Genomic DNA, 20,151 nt, shown 5'->3' with positions numbered 1-20,151 from the left:
AGTTTTGTTCCTTTTTATGGCTGAGTAGTATCCCATTGTATATATGTACCACATCTTCTTTATCTATTTTATGCCACTTTTAAAAAAATTTATCAAGCACTTCCACATATAGTATCTCTTTAATATTCCTCATCATAATTCTCTGAGTTAGATAATTGTCTCGACTTTAATAAATGAAGGGAAAAGTTCAGAGAGATGATATGTATTATCTATCACTAACAACAACCATATTAGGAGTAGTAATAGTAGCAGCAGCAATAATAGAGGGGTGGCAACTAATAATTGCTGAACACATACAATCATGAGAGGGTCTCTGAATAATATGTATATCTGTTTATCCCCAAAAAAACACTGAGACCGTGAACATGATGGGGCAGAACTTCCAGATATCAGCTACACTATTAAGAAAAGATTTTGCTGTGGATCCAGCAGTACTATGGAAGGGTGGGGAAAGATTTGGTGTGGTAGAGTAAAAAGAGTACCTAATATGGAATCAGGTGATCTATATCCTTAACCTTGGATCTACCACTAATTTTATCTTTGAAAATGGGCAAGTCATTTCTCCTTAGTTTCTTCATATATAAAAGAAATGTTGACTAAGATCCTTTACAAATCTACCATTTAGTGTTACTTTTTGCCTCATTGAGGTGGGCACTCAACTACCAGAGTCTGGGGGAGGGGGAGAGAGGAATAAATTATAGATTTACTTTACCATGATATCCATTTTTGAAGAATAATCACTATCTTTGGGGAATCTAAGACTTAAAGGTTGAAAAGTCTTATATTTTGAAGACCAAAGATATATCTGAAAAAAAACAATCTGTTTCTTTCAATATATGTTCTTGCATAGTTTCACTTAAACAGAATGTCCTTCTGGTGAACTACGTCCCTGAGGGGTAAAGGGAGATGTATTTTATGTACTAGGTACTACTTCCTTTGATACATGAAGAATAAACTTTTCATTTAACTTCCTTTTTATAGCTGACATTTTTTGCTGATTTATTGCAGCTAAAGGATAAATATAAGTATGTATTTATGTAATCTCAGAAGCTTCTTGCTAGTTGTAAGGTGGTAAAGAAACCACTTTCCATCATTTAATTCTCTCATGTCTAAAGGAGTAGTTTTACCTTTTGAATGCTAAAGGAAGATATCTTCTCAAGGCCATGCTCTACCTGATATATATTTTTTTAATTATGTATTTCAGGCCCTGCTTGATACTCAGAATCTTTTGCGTGCACAAATCACAAATTTTACATTCAACCTGGGATTTTCAGGGAAATTTTACCATACAGGTAAGAAAAAGGAGATTAACTATTCTCATTAAAGCCTCTCTGACCACTCTTTTTAAAATTATGACCCCTCTTCACACCTTCCTGTATTCCCTGTGTCTCTCCCCTACTTTATTTTCTTCATATTATTCAATTTCATTTAACCTATTATTTTTTCACCTTTACAAAATTAATAGTTGGAAAGTTTATTCACCATATTATTATTTAATGGGCTTTTTTCTATTGAACTATAATTTACATATATAAAACTGCATAAATAATAGGTATAGTGCTCAATGAATTTTCACAAAGTGTACAGAGCTCCATAACCAGCATGCAGATCAAGAAGGAGATACTTCCAGAATCTCACACACCCCCTCCTTTGTGCTGCCTTAGTCACTAGCTTCCCTCAAAGAAAACCACTATCCTAACTTCTAATATCATAAATTAGTTTGCCTGGCTTTGAGGTGTGTATAAAAGTATGGACTCTTATATAGTATGGACTCTTCTATATACAGCTTGTTTTGTTCAACATTATTTTGGTTTTGCAGACATCATTGTGTATAGTTGTAATTCTTTCATCGTCATTGTTCTGTAGTATTCCATTTTTTAAATTTACCAGAATTTCTTTATTCCATTCCTCCAATGTGGATGGTTGGGTTGTTTCCAGTCTTTGGCTTTTTTTTGCATAGTTGTGTTAACAACATTTTTGTACCTGTCCTTCAGAGGACATATGTATTCTTTTCTGTTGGTTATCAACCAGGAGTTAGAATTGCTAGTTATGTGGTACATTGATGATCAGCTTTAGTAGAAAATGCCAAACAGATTTTCAGAGTGGTTGTACCAGTTTTTATTTCCAACAGTATGTAAGTTTTCCTGTTGCTCTACATTCTCACCAGTATTTAATATTATTTGTCTTTTTAACTCTAGCCTTTCTGGTGGGCAGTAGAGATATCACATTATATATGATTTAAATGCACATTTCACTAAGTTGTGAAATGGAGCTTCTTTCATATATTTATTGACCATTTGGATATCTTCTGTTTTGAAATACTTCAGTGTTTTTTTTTTATTGAGTTGTCTGCTTTTACTTATTGATTTGTAGAAATTCGTTATATACTCTTAATGAGCCCTTTGTCAGTTATCTGTGTTGCAAATACTTTCTCCTAATGTGTGGTTTATCATTTTTACATTCCTACTGGTATTTTTTGATGAACAAACATTTTAATGTAGTCCAATTTATCTTTTTTTTTCCTTTTTTGTGTCTTTTTAAAGACATCTCTGCATGCCACAAGATCATGAAAATATATTCCTACATGCTTAAAATGTATGTATCTGAGATCCATCTGGAATTGATCCATCTGGAATTTGTGTATGTGTGAGATAAGGGCCAAGATACCTTCTTTTTTTCCATAAAGATGTCAAGTTGGTACCAAGTATTGAAAAGACCATCCTTTTCTCACTGTACCATGGTATCATCATTGTCACAAATTAGATGACCATATATATGTGTACTCTGTTTCTGTACTCCCCTGTCCATTGGTTCCATTTGTGTCATCATACTGTCTTATTTACTGTAATTTTATAATTAATTTTAATATCTGCTATTGTAAGTCCTCTAAGTTTGTTCATCTTCTTCAAGATTGCCTTGGCAATTCTTGGCCCTTTGCAGTGTTATGTAAATTTTAAAATCAGCTTACCAATATCCACAAAGAACCTCAAATTTTTATTTTAAATTTTTTATTTTATTTAAATTTAAAACCTTAAATTTTTATTTAAATTACATTAAATCTATTAATTAGTTTGGGGAGAATTGCTATCCTAAATATTGATTCTTCCTATTCTTGAACACATTTAGGACCTCTTTAACTACACTTGATACAACTTTATTGTTTTTATATTAATTCCTTGGTGGGGTTTTTTGATGCAATAGTAAATGGTGTCTTTTTTTAAAGTTTTCCATTTCTCTGTTGTTAGTATAATAATAATAATATAATTGATTTTGTATACGATCTTGTATTTAGCAACCTTGCTACATTCACTTATTAATTTTATAGTTTATAGATTCTTTTGGATTTTCTACCTATTCAATCATATAATTTTTGAATAGTAAAAATTTTATTTCTTTCTTTCTAAGTTTTATGAATTTTTTTCTTTTCCTTGCCTATTGCACTAGCTTGGATCTCCCATAAACATTAAAGATGGTGATAGTAACACTCATATCTTGTTCCTGACCTCAGGGGAAATCCTTCAGTAGTTTTCTACCTTTTCTTGAGGGGAATTCTTTCAATGGACAGTTTTATAGAAAGTCTTTATTAGCTTAAGAAAGCTCCCTTCTAGTCCTAGATTTCTAAATGTTTCATCATGAATGGATGTTGAATGTACTTTATTTTTAAATTATCTGTTGTCTTTCTTCCCTCACTAAAATGAACTCTACAAAGGCTTTACTGCTGTAACACCAGCAAGTAGGACAGTGCCTATTGAAAAAAAATGAGTTAATGAATAAATGATTGAATGAAAATGAAATTACCTTTATTTTAACTATTAGTATTTATATGGAACAAGGTCAGAGAATAAAATGTGACCATGTTGTGTTATAAAAGAAAATCACTCTAAATATTAAGAATAATTAAAACTTTTTCCCAAACATAATAGAAATATAATAAAGCACTCCTGGCAACTCAGTTTTTTGCCCAGTGATGAATGCTAAGAATGACTGTAGCCAGTGGCTCTCCTTCATTCTTGTTTCTGAAAGATTTGTCTTCTTTCCTTACTTGGGTATTTCCCACAGCTCACAGTAGGTAGGTATATCCTCTCTGTAAGCCAAGGACAGTAGAACACAGGAGGAATCTAAGGAGAAGGCTTGAAAAGAGTTTTGTTGTCTGTATAAGACCTGCAAGCTTCCACAAAAACTTAGCTAGACTTGTCTAAAACCAGTAAAATCAGTTTTCAATGGGAACAGATATAAAATTTAATACTCTGAATCCTTCAAAAATTAAATATTGTAAAGTTTAATTGAATTACATGGCCTTCCTTTCTAAATGAGTAACTCCTTTTTCTATTAAAAATTCTATTTTATTCAGTCTTTAAGGGAAGGAGAAAAACAGCACTGTCATACTAGTAAGACTTCATTTCAGGAGAGGGTTTCATCTTGTTTGATGTACTTTACTTTTTGAAAGACTTGTGCATTTTGTGAGAAATAGAGAGATGAAAGGATAAAAATTATAGTTCCCTTTTAGTGAGCAGCACCATATTCTAGGTACTTAGCTAAGCACTTTTCATGTACCTTTTCATTGAATCCTAGGAGTTAAAGAATGTGTTACCTTGTTTTGTAGATAATAACAGAGAAACTTAGAGGGGCCCAAGGTCATATAGCTACTTAAGTGTCAAAAAATACTCTTAAGGTAAGTCAGAGCCCAAGTCTTATGTATTAGAAAAAAAAATGGGTTTTTATCATTTAATTGGCAATCCTTGATTAAGGAAGCTGAATGGCAAAAGGTTCCTTCCCCTTATCTATAGGTTCTCTAGGTTTGTATATTTTCCCAAATCACTGAGAGTATTTGTAAATTCTATCACAGAATTAATTAACAATGTGAAGAGCAATGTTACATGAATTAGTAAATGCTAATCTTATTTCTAAACTCCACATTTGGTCAGTGAATGATGGTTAAGGGTCCTGAATTTAGAGTTGTGTAATATGGGTTAGATTTCAGGTTCTGAATTCAGGTTCTATCCCAGTATTCCCAGTGACTTGTGACAAATTACTTTGCCTCTCCAAATATCAATTTCCTTATCTGTAAAATGGCATTAGCAGTAGCCCCTAGCGCATAGGGTTGTAGTGAGAATTAAATGAGACTATACTTGAAAAACACTTAAGACAGTCTCAATCAATAATGGTTTTTAATATAATATCAGAGTAGGAAATACTACAGATAAAATACTGAAGAGACATAAGTTATTTAAATAGATATATAATAAAATAATAATTTGCATTAACTATAAAATTTCAGTGTAGTTTTGTAACAACTTAAGAAATGACACTTAAAATTGAGGAATTTGACTTCTAGTTCTTCTCTCTCCAGTTCTGGCAAAAGTGTGTAAAGTGGAGGAATAAAGGAGTGGCAAGAGGCCAGCACAATCCAACCATGAATAATTATGTTTCAGCTGTTTTTTATCATGATGTTTAAAAGTGTTAGGCAAAGACACTTGTTCTCAATATAATTAATTCTGATGTAAAACATCCCCAAAGTAGGATTAAAGGAAATCAGATAAGAGAGAGTTATAAAGAAAAAAGGAAAGGCATACAATTATGCCTACTATGATTTTATATGTCTGTCAGAGGGCAGACATTGTTTGTCTGACTCTTGCATGATTAAAATGTATGAATATTTTAATAGCAGATTTCACCATGATATTCAGGAAAGGACACCAAATACCTGAGCAATCTTTCCAAAGAATTCTGAAATCTGTTTTGCTGTCCTCATAAATAAACTTTGGGTAAAGGCCAACTAGAAAAATAAATAAAGAGATAAGAAGAAGGATGCAGGTAAAGATAGGAGTTATAGGAGTCGGGGAATAAAGATTAAAAGTAGTAGGAAGGGTGGCTTTTCATAAACTAGGAAATCTCAGCTCACTTTTCCCAGGGGAGGTGGAAATCAGAAATGAACTGATTACTGGGAAACCCCAAGAGACATCTGCCTATTTTCAGTATGGGAAAGTAAAACTGCAACAAGTAACTGACTGTAATCTTAACTAATACGGTGTCCTGAGGACAAACAAAATGTTAAACAAGAGGAGAGTATGTAAGTAGAGATGTTTAATTGCAGGGAAACCAAATGACATCATCCTTATGTAAAAACAAAACAACAAAAAAAAAAACCCAACATGTATTTAAGCATCACCAGTCGCACATAGCTAATATTTCTTTACCAGGGCTGCCTTATTTACCACCTAAAAGGTAGCAGGGTGCAAGACTTTGCCATGATTGGGGTCATCAGATATTCTAAGCCCCTACCTCCATTTTCCTATTCCTTTGCATTCCTCTCTAGATGGCTTCCCAGAGCTGTAAGATAATCACTCAGAAGCCCCAAGAATGCTCGATGTGGGTGACTCGTTTATCAGGCCAGTCAGTTAATATAATGGCTTGATCAGTTCTTACATTCTTAAATACAGTGTTCCCTCTGCCACATAACACTCATGTCAGTGCCCCCCCCATGCAGTATTATAGTGAAAAAAAAAAAAAAAAAAACACAGAGACATGTAGAAGAACAGGAGCAAGAAATACAGGAGGGAAAGACGTGGGCATTTTAGATTACCCAGTATGTGCCAGGACTGTGTAGACACTTCCTCCCAAATAGAATAAAATAGGTATTGCTATCCGTGTGTTTTGCCTACATGAATACCAACATTAAAGGAGTTATGTGACTTGCCCACAGTTACACAACTCAAATGTGTTGGAAACTACAAATAAACTAAACACTTCTGACTCCAAAGGCTATACTTGTTCAACTACACTGTGGTAACATGAGTGTATGATGAAGAGGAAAAAATAAGGGAAATAAAACAGATTCAAGTTAAAGATGCCCTTTACAGAGAGAGAAAAATTTCCTTCATATCAGCAGAGTATTGATACTTAAGTATATGAAAGTGAAATTGAAGACTTTCCTTGTTGAAAGATTATTTTATTCCACTCAGTCTATATCACTAATTCTGTTCTTCCTGCATACAGTGGAGCAACCATACAGCCTCATACTACACCTTTATCTTTGGTCTCCTTCACTGCACAGTAAATCATAGGATCTGATTCTTTTCCTATCAATAGGCTCTGCCTTCCTTCTCTTGGAAAATTAAATGAAAGAAGAGTGGTAACAAGCACCGGGCTCAGTTGGCTGAGCCGGGGAAGCAGTCCACCCTCCATCTTTAGCCCCTAGCACCCTATTAGAACCGGTCACATCAGAACTGCTATTGAAAATATGAGAGGAGGTTTTTTCTCCACAAAGAAGGGACATGATTTGAAGAAACCCCTGTTCTAGGACCTTACTGGATTCAGTGTTGTGGCTGAAATTAAAGTGTGGCTGCATAATTTTGTGATGATTAATATCATTTTATGATATGACAGGACAGGCACCTTACACTGCTCTCATTTCATGCTTTAGTAAAGAAACTCTGCCTGGGGAAATACAAAAAGAGACTCCTACCCCCTCACATAAGTTAGAGAACTGTGTAATTTCTCACACTCAACTAAACTGCAGGTCGTGGAAAAGGGAGGCATTAAAACAAGCTCAAATATGAAAAATCAGAGGAACAACAACAAAGCTGACTCTCAAGGAAATAGAGGTCTCTTGATGGAAAGTTTGCTTCCAAGAACTTGAGAGAAAGGGCAAACATGAGGAACATAAGTAGCACCAGGGAGCATGGTGGTACTTGGATTGTTTTACAGTGACTTCACCACTTCTCACCTTCTTTCTATCACTGTCTTTGCTTTCTCTTTCCTTCAGTTTTCTCTCATTTTCTCAATAATAATTCCTACATTTCCCTTTTTTCTCCTTTTTATGCCTTAGTTTTCACTAAATATATACTAAATACCTTCTTCTCAGACTTAAGGAGTAACCCAAATAAATTATGGAATTGTTTTGTTGCAACTGTTGTGTCACAACCCATGTCTAATGATCAACCATTAGAGCTCTGCTGCACATTTCCTCACTCATATTCCCTTGACTACATTCCCGACTTATCCCCCATTCTCTCCAAACTGCAAATTATATAAATATCCTAAAAGTTAGAAGTTCTAAAGTCCTTTGGAATGGTTGTGTACTTCCATCTTGCAGTGATTTTATATCCATGTCTCATGTTTTAAAACTTTAAAAAGAGTTGTATCACAGTCTCTGGTTGTTCCTCAAGTAACAGATTTTCCTTTGTTACATTTCATGTTCCAAGTCTTATATGTATCTAAGATAGTATAAATGGTACCTTCTAAATATATATATACGATTACATAATTAGATGCATGGACGGATGGGTGGATGGACAGATAGATATACAGATAAAGAGACAATCAGTATAACTAAAATTAATTGAATAATCTTTCTCCTCTCCACCCCCCCCACCCAAGGAACTGAAGAGGAAGATGAAGGGGATGACCGTCTTTTGGGGTCTGTGGATGAGTTCTGGTGGTTTCCACATATGTGGAGCCACATGCAGCCCCACCTCTTCCATAATGAGTCATCTTTGGTGGAGCAGATGATTCTTAACAAAAAATTTGCCTTAGTAAGTAACTCACTTTGAACACTACATTGAACTAATGTGCAATGACTACAGAAATGACCAGCTTTTTATACTGAGAATGTCTTAGAGATTTTTGGCATATTGCACTTTTTAAGCAGGCTTTTCTATGTGATCATTGGAACAGTTTGGTAGTGCATCCTTTCAGTATGTGACTTTTGACTTTGTATTGGGTGCTCATCACTATGCTTAATGCTTTGAGGGGTCTACTTTAAAAGGAACTTCGCAAGACACTCACAGGACTCAGTTACATGACATTATAGTCAGAGCTCATAAAAGATGGTTCCCATCCAGAAGGAGCTTCCTGCTGCACTTCAAAAGAAAAATATACACATAAAACAATTCTCCACATAGAAAGCAAACTTATGGTTACCAAAGGGGATGGGGGAGGGATAAAGTAGGAGTTTGGGATTAGCAGATACAAACTACTATATATAAAATAGATAAACAAAAAGGTTTTACTGTATAACACAGGGAACTATATTCAATATCGTGTAATTAACCATAACGGAAAAGAATATGAAAAAGAATATGTGTGTATATATATATATATATATAAAATTGAATCACTTTGCTGTACACCAGAAACTAACACAACATTGTAAATCAACTATAGTTCAATCTTTTTTAAAAGTCTCCAATAAAATGAGATATTCCAGGACCTAGTACCAAACCGTGTAGACATAAAACCTACAGTTCAGAGAAGTAAGTGTCATTGGGAGTGCCCAGGGAAATGCTGTGCAAATAGGAGTTTAGGTACACTCTGAAATAAGAATAAGATTTAAGCGTCAGGGAGGATTTGTAGTTAAATGAGGCTGAGGGAAAACACCAGGTAGAAGACCATATTGTGGTATGAGGTAATGAAGAGTCGATCCAGAAAGGCAATAGAATTGGGAAGAAAACTATTTCAAAGACATCACACCTATAATATAGGATGGAACATTCACTTGACTGAGCAGGATACACTGTTTTATACTATAGGGATTCTGATTCTGGACAGGAAAATTTACAGTAAAAGCTCTAATACATACATTACATTGTAAGATGTGCTTGTGATGAGCGGAGACAGTATACAGTGATTAACAAGCCAATAAGGCTTATGTTTGGGGTGGGGAAGATGTTTTATCTTTGTTTCTATGAATTATTCTAATGGGCACACAAACATGTAGAGGGAGTCCAGACAAGTAATTGTTTATTTACTCAGCATTCTCCCTCCCTGGGCAGGGAGTACTTTGGGGGCAGGAACTATATTCTGTCTATCACAGTTCCTTGCTCATAAACGTACTCCGTGAGTATGTGTAGTATAAATGATCAAGGCAGCAGAAATTACCACTCAAAAAGCAAGTGAAGTGTAATATATCTTTATGTATTACAGCATTTCTCTTATTTGCAAACCCCAAAACTTACATTACAATGTTCACAGATTATGTTGTTAATAAATCTAAAAACATCAAATCATGTTTCTAGGTAAATTCTACTAAATGTAGACTAAACCTAGAGTGCAAAATAATTAAAATACACTACACTGGTTAATTTGGATATGAGTTGGAAAATTCTAAAATATAACCACTCCACTGACAGACAGAAAATGTTTTTCTAGAGATTTGAAGTCCTGACCCTAAAACTAGAAATGACTGATTTGAAGTATAATCTGCTCAATTTTGAGATTTCCTACACATACATGCCTTTCCTAACGTTATAGTTCCTAAACCCTGAAGATATACTATTTCCATACATACCTGCCCTTAACATATTTATACTCTAAAATGGCGTAGAGAGATTGTGGCTGTACTCTGTGGAAACAAGAGCACGTGTTACATCTCCCTTGGCTGGCCACCCAGCCATGTTAACTATTAGTTTTTTTGGCTAGTCAGAATTTAAGAAAGTACTGATGCCCACTTGCCCACTTACCATGGAATGTATTCTACATAAACTTGTAAAGCTCCAAGATGTTTTAGTTGAAACACATGATACCTTACTCAAATTTGTACAAGAAAAGGTTAGAATTTATAAAATATATTGCTTTTTCCATGAGGATATAGAAGACCAAATACTTATGGGTAGTATCAGGAGCTCATACTTACCTTTTAACTTCAGTCTATTCCCCAAAATAGACAGCTTCAAGTATACCTTTGCCAGGCATTGATATTTTGTCAAGAAAGCAAGAATAGTGTCCTACATGCTAATATTGTGTATATATTTTGACAGTATTTGCAAACTCCTGTGAGATGGAGAGCCAGTATTTTTTCACCAAAAGTATAAACAGGAATAGTAAACAGCATGTGAAAGTGGGTAAACATTGCCACAGTTTGTAATACAGAGCACTAAAAATCCCCTCAATGCAGCAAACATTAATTCTATGATCTTCAGAAGTCTAAAAGACTGCCAATATTAGCAACATTAATCAGCAAGAGAGGATGTGGAGAAGAAAATTACTTTGTAGTTTATTTTTAAATCTGTGGAGAAAGAGAGGAATTTGTAAAAGAAGAAAATACATAAAGTAAAAGAGTGTGCCAATAAAAGATAAATTAAGAAGTGAGGAGGAAGATTTTTAGGTTTGTTGTTATTGTTTAGGTAGCCTTCAAAAAAAGTTTATCAAGGCAGATTTGATGAAAGACATGACATTCACTGTTATATTCTCCTGAAAATAGAACACTATCTAAAATAATGGTATTCTATTATGACTTGGATGAATGAATCAATGCATGCCAATATTATGGTTACACCTAACAAATGTAAATACTTGAAAGTACATACAGTAAGAACCGATGCACAGGAGTTATACATTTTTTGGAATTCTCAACTACAGAGCATCATGAATTGAAAGAATAATTCAAAATTGAAATTTAGTCATTCTTAACCTCAAGTGCCAAGCAGAAGATATTTCTTAAAAATGTCATTCCTAGCTTCAGGTTGACAAGCCAAATTATGGTCCTTGAGGCAGTAGAGAACATTCATAAAAGTTTAATCAAATACAGAACTGGTCTGCTTTTTTGTCAGAAGAGGACACACATGAAAAGAGGTTGAATCCAGGGTCAGTCCCTCCCCAGACATAACAATGTGAAAGAGAACAAAAGCATTTGGGAACAGTGATTAGTACATAACACACATTCAGTAGATAACAGCTGTTGTTTTTATTATCATTATATTCAGTATCATAAAACTGCCATCTTCAGTTTTTACCTAGGTTCCTGAGGTGTTTAGAGTGACAGGTAAAAGGGACAAAAATCCTCAAGTTTAAAAGCTTATTTTGTATTGGAAAGACATTTGGTTCATGTGAATTCTACACATTTTCTAATGTGTGGTAACTCCTTTACTTCCCACTAAGGCATTAGGATTACAAAGCTGCTTTGCTGCTAAATTTAAAGATGTAATAAGAAAAGTTCAAGTGTTTTATTTTCTTTTTTTTATATAATCTGTATTATTTCCTTTAATTCTTACAGCAACCCTGAATTGTAAGTATATTTATTCTCACACTATAGAGAATAAAACTGAAAAGTCAGAGAAATACAGTGACACACTCATGATGATAAAGCTCACTAGTCGTAGAATTTAAAACCAGAAATCCTGGGGACTTCCCTGGCGGTCCAGTGGTTAAGACTCCATGCTTCCACTGCAGGGGGCACGGGTTCGATCCCTAGTTGGGGGAATTAAGATCCCACAGGGCACGTGGCGCAGCCAAAACAAACAAACAGAAAACCCGAGAAATCCTGGTTTTCTAAAACTGCATAAATTGTGATCTCCAAGTTTCCTCACTAGCCTCCCAAACCAATTCACACATGTAAGTCTAGATTTCTCTTTTGCCTGGTAATCCAAGGGGGTATCTGGTAATTCTGCTAACATAAGAGGAATTGAGCGCTAGAGGTGGAACTAATAGGGCAACTTTTCCCTTAGGTTCCCAAAGGTTCCCTACAGTAGGCAGAGGTTCTACAATGTTGGGAAGGGAGACAAACAACTGAATCTGAGGAACTTTCCACATGACTATCATTTATCATGTATGGATATAGAGTCTACTCTTATTCAAAGAAACTATTTTGGAGGAATTCTGCCTCAACTCTCGTCTCACTAGATCTAAGAACCAGCAGTATTGTGCTGATATTGCATTTCTAAATTGGGTCACGTTCTGCTTTTTTCCACCAGCTTGGAAGCTCTAAATTTAAAGATGAACATGCGTGTTTCCCAATGAAGGAACTGAAAGACATACAAAGAAGCAACTAGGTGTTCAAACAAGACTAGAGGCCATGGATAAAATGTAGTATTCACATGAGTGATTGAGTTAGAGGACACTTAAATACTTTTCCAGCTCAGAGAATCTGAGACTATGATGTAAGACTCTTTGGTTGGGCCTTCTCTATCACCATCTACAGGCAAACACCTGCTATTTTCATTGAGTTTTAGCAAACGTATCTGACCTACTAATCCTTTTGCACAATGTGGACACTTCTATCTCTCAAGGGAATTTAATGTCTGTTTTAATTTACTTTGAAAGCTCTGTCTAATTGCTTACTGTGGAAGGTCAAGCAAATCCTTTAAGCAAACTTGCATTTGATGATTACAGCCATCAGGAAATACAGCTTTAGAGGTTGATTAGAAAAATATTTTTAGTTATCAAATATGGGCTAATTCACTTATTAAAATGAAATTTCAACAGGGGATTTTTTTGGAAAGGTACCATTTTTGAAGCAAAGATTAATTGTAACATTAATTATTGACCTACAACACAGTAGAAATATCTATTATACAGTTTTTAAAATTCCATTGGAAAAATAAAATAACTTATTGCATTTAAACCTCAAAAAATATCATCAGTATATATACTCTCAGTTAGAGAATTGGATTTACATTTTAGTGAATTATGGTAGTTTAATTTTTAGAGATAAAATAATTAGAAATTTTATCATACAACTCATTGCCAATATCAATGATACTTAGCACTGTTTACAGACAATACCATTAAAATTAGTAGTAGTGAAACAATGTTCCCGATCCTGAAAACATAAAATCTTGCCCAAGATTGTACTTTTTGATTGTATTATCATTATTCTTTCAAACAGTATCCTTTTCCCCCCTCTTTTCCAAGTTCAGCAGAACCCACTAATTTACATTAGCTGAAATGTCTAGTATCAATTATGCAACTCCTTAGGTTAGTGAGCACATTAACTTTTCTAAAATGGAAATAAAGATTATAGTATCAAATATAATTTAAAATATATTGAAAGACTTGCTGGCTTAAGGAATATATAATAATCTTTTAATTAGTTTGCTTGCCAGCTAGAGAATGACTGAATAGTATCATTTTTACTTCAGAGAAGCACTTTATAAAAAAAGGGACATTAGATTTTCATTTTATTGATATTGAAAACAAAGTATAATTCTAATGGTCCTAATAGAAATAGAGCTCAACTCAGGATGCACAAAGTCTAGTCTGAGCTGGTAGACCATTTCTGGACTAATGCAAACTGCACAGTTAAGAAAGACACTAGCCATTATTCAGAGCAGGATGACCAATATGGTGAAGTATATAATTTACTTCACAAAAAGAATGTCTGAAGGAACTAGGAGAGGGCAAGAAATAGAAGAGAAGGGCTTCCCTGGTGGCACAGTGGTTGGGAGTCCGCCTGCCGATGCAGGGGACACGGGTTCGTGCCCCGGTCCGGGAGGATCCCACATGCCGCGGAGCGGCTGGGCCCGTGAGCCATGGCCGCTGAGCCTGCGTGTCCGGAGCCTGTGCTCTGCAATGGGAGAGGCCACAACAGTGAGAGGCCCGCATACCGCAAAAAAAAAAAAAAAAAAAAAAAAAAAAAAAAAAAAAAAGAAAGAAATAGAAGAGAAGACTAAGGGATATATTATCAGGGTTAATATTAAACTTAAAAGTACTGGTATGGCAATGCCAGTTATTACAATATTGAAAAGCGTCAATACCTTCAGTTGGGAACTGAAGGGACCTGGCTTGTGGTCTCCAACATCCAGCTCCAGCTCTACAGCTGGCAAAAGGTCTGATTGATCAGTGGATGGCATGCTGGCTGGTAAATATTTTGAATGTCACCCCTGAATATGATTAATCAATCAATGAAAGTAAAATCCTCACAACTGCTAACTTTGTGTCTGCTTTGGCTTTTTCGTATCTTCCACTCCAAGTTCCCAATCATTCAGTAGTTTCTGTGAATTCTTCCTTTTGTACCATATCCTACTCCATTTCAAAACTTTCCATCCCCACTCCACTTCCAAATTTTTTATCCCACATCTGGTTCATTGCAGCAGCATCCAAACTAGTCTCCCCAGTTCCGCATTCTTTTCCTTTAATTTATGCTCAGATCAGGGAAAACTGTGAAACTTGAAATTCTATTATCCTGTTTTCCCTATATGAAACAGAACCTTGCATTTCAGTGAGAAAGATTCTTGACTCTCCAGAGGAAATGTAGGAAGAGAACTCCAGATATCTACCAGACATTGTGCTTAGTGCTTTCCACGCATCTATCCCCAATTAATCCTCACAACCACCTGTGAGCCTAGTTATTCCCATATTTAAAATGCAAAAAGTGAGGCTCAGAGAGCTTATGTAATTTTCTTAAGATCACGTTGCCAGTGAAAGCTGGCGAAAGGATTTGATCCCAGGTCTATCAAGTTCCAAAGCCACCATAACCAACGTGGTTTGGGTAACTGAAAGTTGCCATGCCACTGATACTGCTATCGATTGCTGTTACAAAAACCTCACAACCAGAATGTTATTACTTCCTGAAGAGTTATATTTTTTAAACAAATTCAGAACATTAAAATCTGACTTTTACAATGTTTTTCTTTTAGTCGCTGTTTATATGATTCATGTCATTTCTTGTGTTTGTGCAACCATCACACAAGTATGGTGCAACATCACTGTCCTGACGGCTATTATAAATACCAGAGAGTATGCAATAGTTATAACAAACAAAGATCAATATCAACTTCTCTATTCTGTCAGTAATATTACTTCAGTTAAAATACCATGCAGACTTAAAGACTCCTAGTCTAATCAACCTTTTATATATTTTCAGAAAGATTAAATGTGTTTGCAAATACTTTGGGAATTTAAGCCTGTGTCTGAATTATTTATAGGTTTATTACCTCTCAAGTACCCCAAAGGTCCATGTTAAACTCATGGCTTCAAACTCTGAGAAAGCTGGATTAGACTAAATGCTTCAATTCCTCCACTACGTCTCTAGATAATTTCATTTTCAGTTATTTTGCTATAGCATAAAAAAATAAACCTTCATAGATTCATTTTTTTACATTTCTACAAACTCCTTCATGTGTTTACTTGAAGAAATTTTAGCAATTCAAAAAAATCAACCTGGCCTGTGCAAAGTACAAGTGTTTACATCAGTCTTTTGAGTATTCTTAAAAAAGCACACCCTTTAGAGGTGTGTTTAGTTATGAGACACTCAACAAAGATATGATGATAATTCAAACATTTGAAGGGAACTCTAAGAGAGGAAAACAGCATGCTCTGTTAAATGAAACTAACTTGAAATAAACTACATAATTATTGGGGAGGACTAGAAGAAAATCTGTCACTCTCCCCGAAATAATTCTTTCTGAGAGGTTACAAGTGAAAATGAAGGTTAAAGCTGAGTATACACACCTTTTGTAAACCTTTTTCTGTATTGGTACTGAATTATTAGCTTAACTTTCATTTCTGGAATTTCTTTTTTTTTCTTCCAGTTTTATTGAGATATAATTGATACACAGCACTGTATAAGTTTAAGGTGTGCAGCATAATGATCTGACTTACATATATCATGAAATGATTACCACAGCGAGCTAACATCCATCATCTCATATAGATGCAAAATTAAAGAAACAGAAAAAATATGTTTTTCCTTGGGATGAGAACTCCTAGGATTTATTGTCTCAACAACTTTCATTATATATTTATCATGCCATGTATTACATACCTAGTACTTCCTTTATCTTGTAACTGGAAGTTTGTACCTTTTAACTACTTTCCTCCCCATCCCCTACATCTGGTAACTACAAATCTGATCTCTTCTTCTATGAGTTTGTTTTCGAAGTATAACTGACCTACAACACCATTTTAGTTCCTGTTACACAACATAGTAATTTGATGTTTTTACACGTGTTTCTGGAATTTCTTAATGCATTTGGCTTACTAAATTTCATTAAAGTTCTTCAAATAATTCAGCTATTAACTTGGGGTAGTACTTGAAGGGGAAGATGTAGTGTCAAGAAAGGGCTTTTGCTGATGTCATTGTTATGGTCTTATCAAATTCATGGTTCACCGAGGATTTTTTAATTCTTTTTCAAATTTTTTCCCATTCAGGTTGTTCCATAATATTGAGCAGAGTTCCCTGTGCTATACACAGTAGGTCCCTGTTAGTCATCCAGTTTAAATACAGCAGTGTGTACATGTCAATCCCAAACTCCCTAACCATCCCTTCTCCCCCTCTGCCCCCACCCCATAACCATAAGTTTGGGGACCTAGAGATTGTCATACTGAGTGAAGTAAGTCAGACAAAGTGAACTATTATATGATATCACTTATATGAGGAGTCTATTAAAAATGATACTCTGGAGATTAATCCTTTGTTGTTTCATTTGCAAAAAAAAAATGATACAAATGAACTTGTCTACGAAGGGGAAAGGACTCACCAAGGATATTTATACCTCCTACTTTATACATAATATCAATTACTTTTTCCAGAAGAAATGTATACTGTTTGGTGAAACTTTTTTTAGATAAGGCTGATAATGAGAGTGTATCTTTTATTTATTTGCAGGCGAGGGCTACTCTTCATTGTGGTGCGAGGGGCTTATCATTGCGGTGGCTTCTCTTATTGTGGAGCACAGGCTCTAGGCACACGGGCTTCAGTAGCTGTGGCACGTGGGCTCATTAGTTGTGGCTCGCGGGCTCTAGAGCGCAGGCTCAGTAATTGTGGCACACGGGCTTAGTTGCTCCCCGGCATGTGGGATCTTCCTGGAGCGGGGTTCGAACCCATGTCCCCTGCATTGGCAAGCAGATTCTTAACCACTGTGCCACCAGGGAAGTCCCGTGTGTCTTCTTTTAAGGGATGTCTTCTCTTAAATAAGAATCCTGAGTTTTGGCAGTGGCTGGAAGTGATGGTGGAAGGATTCTTAGTTTACCTCTGTTCCCGTGTTTTACTTGTTGTTTCAATAAGAAAGAGAATAATATTAATAAGATGAAAGGAAATTAAATTGCACTTGATCTATAATGTTGCTTATATCTTTCATTCTCTACATCTCAGTAAGATAATTTGTTTTATTACCCCTACTTGGAAAATAAAGAAATTTAGGTTTAGTGAAGTTGTATAACCTGCCCAAGATTCTACAACTAATGAAGGGCAGCACTGAGACTGAGCCCAGGACTTCTAAATGTGTGCTTCCTCCACGATACTAAACTGTTCCCTATCCCCAGGATTCCCTGATAGATACTGATCATTTTATTGTCATGAGTTTGACTTTGTTTTACATTTTTAAAAAATTTCACTGAAGTATAGTTGATTTAAAATGTGTTAATTTCTGCTGTACAGCAAAGTGATTCAGTTATACACATATATATTCTTTTTCATATTCTTTTCCATTATGGTTTATCACAGGATATTGAATATAGTTCCCTGTGCTATACCATAGGACCTTGTTGTTTATCCATCCTATGTATAATAGTCTGCATCGGCTAACCCAAACTCCCAATCCATCCCTCCCTCCCGGAATCTCTTTGAATATGGGAAAAAATAAGATTATTTTCTCACTATATAGTTAATCAAACACTACAGACTCTTCTCCAGATCTGATTGACTTCAGAGTGACGAGATCATACTTCTGTTTTATGAGTTACTGTAATGACATTCTGTTTCACAAGACCTCATTATTAACACCTTTATCCAAAGACTTCTGTACCTTTTGTTACTGTAGCCATGTTTTTTTAAAATCCAAACTGTGAGACAAAGAATATCACCTTCCTGGGGCTTCTGGACTCATAGGAATATCACTAACTAGGGAAGCTTGCCTCAGCTTTGACGTTCAGTGTTTTTATTGGAGTTTCATTTCATAGACATGATGACTGACTGACTGCATGATTGAACTCAATCTCCAACTCTCCTCCCCTGCCTAGAGGTCTGATATAAACTAGCTCAAAGTCCCAACTCTCTAATTGAATGGTTGGTCTTTCTGGCATGGCCAAACTCTGAACTGAGTCATTCTGTTAACATAAACTCAGATCCTTGGTCTCAGGGACCCACCATGAATAACAAGACATTCTTATAACTTAGAAAATTCAAAGGATTTAGGGCTTACCTCCCAGCAACCAGAGATGATAAAGACCAGCCAGCTTTTTAATTATACAACAGCTGTCAACAGAGGATGATTTTAAACTCTTAAACCAAATCTATTAAAAACAACATGATCATCACTGCAGATTTTTCACATACCAGCTGGCAAACAGAATTTATATTATGAATTAAAGAGCACCCTGTTAAAAAAAAAAAACTAGAAAGAAATCTAGGGGCCAGTTCTATAAATATTAACCAAATTTATGTAAATATGCCTATCACATTTTAGAGCATTATCACTTACTTAAATATGTAGGAAGAAAAGTACACATGTTAGTTTAAGATTAGATCATGGATTAAAAATAGTGCATTTATATTTAGCATCCAAATATGACTGCTTCTAAAACCACAAAGATTATGTCAAAGAAACATAGGATTTTAAATCTGAATCTTAGTGACTACTTGTACAGCCCCTTTATTTCACAGTTGAAAAAAATGAAAAATCAGATTCTTATACTAAGGTAATTATTTCTTTCAGGATCTTTCATTTCATACCACGCCAGAAGTACTTCCATTTATCACAGGAACATACTCTAATATTTACACTCTTAGCATTCAGTACCAAACCTAATTCCCTAACCTAAAGATAAATCCTGACTTGCCTGGTTTTGTCCTAGATGAAGAAGGAAGTAAGACTCCTTCAAATAGTAACTTTAGGTACATTGGGTCACCATCACTGCCATTTCTTACTTCTCCTGAGTCACAGCAACTGCTATAGGACTCCTTTAAGTGCCAGAGGCCCCACAGTTTCTCATAAAATTCATGTGTGGCTCATTAGTATTACCTTAGGAAAACAGTCTTTAGAAGATTTAAAGTGCTCCTCAAATTCAAGGGAATAGTTTCATAAATTTGTTTTCTTCATATACTGTGTGTGTATGTGTATGTACATGCATATGTGTATGTGTATGCATGTGTCTTTTAGTGAAAAGGTTCTAATTCCACTCTCCAAACGAGCTCCTATTATCTGGAAAAATGTTTTATTTCCTATGTGAAATAATATCTCAAACAGCCACAGCTTTTAAGAAAGTCACTTTAAAAATCTATTTTTAAAAAGCAATTTTTTCTAGAAACAACTCCAAAATATACCACCAAATATAAACATCGGGAAACTTTATTGCAAGTCCATTTTTAATTGTAAATGTAAATTCTCAATACTATCAGATAGTTAACCAAAGCATGAACTTCTACATACTGAGGAAATGGGACATTCTAACCCAAATGTACTATAGGAAAGCATTTAGAAGTATTTTGAAATTATG

General features: G+C 35.0%; 1 protein-coding gene across 1 annotated transcript in view; it reads left to right on the top strand.

The window, feature by feature from the left end:
- The window catches only part of LOC309791555 (bifunctional heparan sulfate N-deacetylase/N-sulfotransferase 3), a gene marked incomplete at its 3' end in the record, with an annotated part of 145,968 nt that overhangs the window by 46,858 nt on the left and 78,959 nt on the right, over nt 1–20,151 (top strand). Inside the window, exons 2-3 of the mRNA XM_082600396.1 lie at nt 1,205–1,292; nt 8,380–8,534. Of these exons, the coding sequence (XP_082456522.1) occupies nt 1,205–1,292; nt 8,380–8,534 (243 nt within the window). The remainder of the gene's footprint in view (nt 1–1,204; nt 1,293–8,379; nt 8,535–20,151) is intronic.

The sequence above is a fragment of the Mesoplodon mirus genome (assembly GCF_964341445.2).
Source record: "Mesoplodon mirus genome assembly, chromosome: 2".
NCBI lineage: Eukaryota > Metazoa > Chordata > Mammalia > Artiodactyla > Ziphiidae > Mesoplodon > Mesoplodon mirus.
Note: the sequence above shows the minus strand (reverse complement) of the source record. Positions and strands in the feature narration are given on the sequence as shown.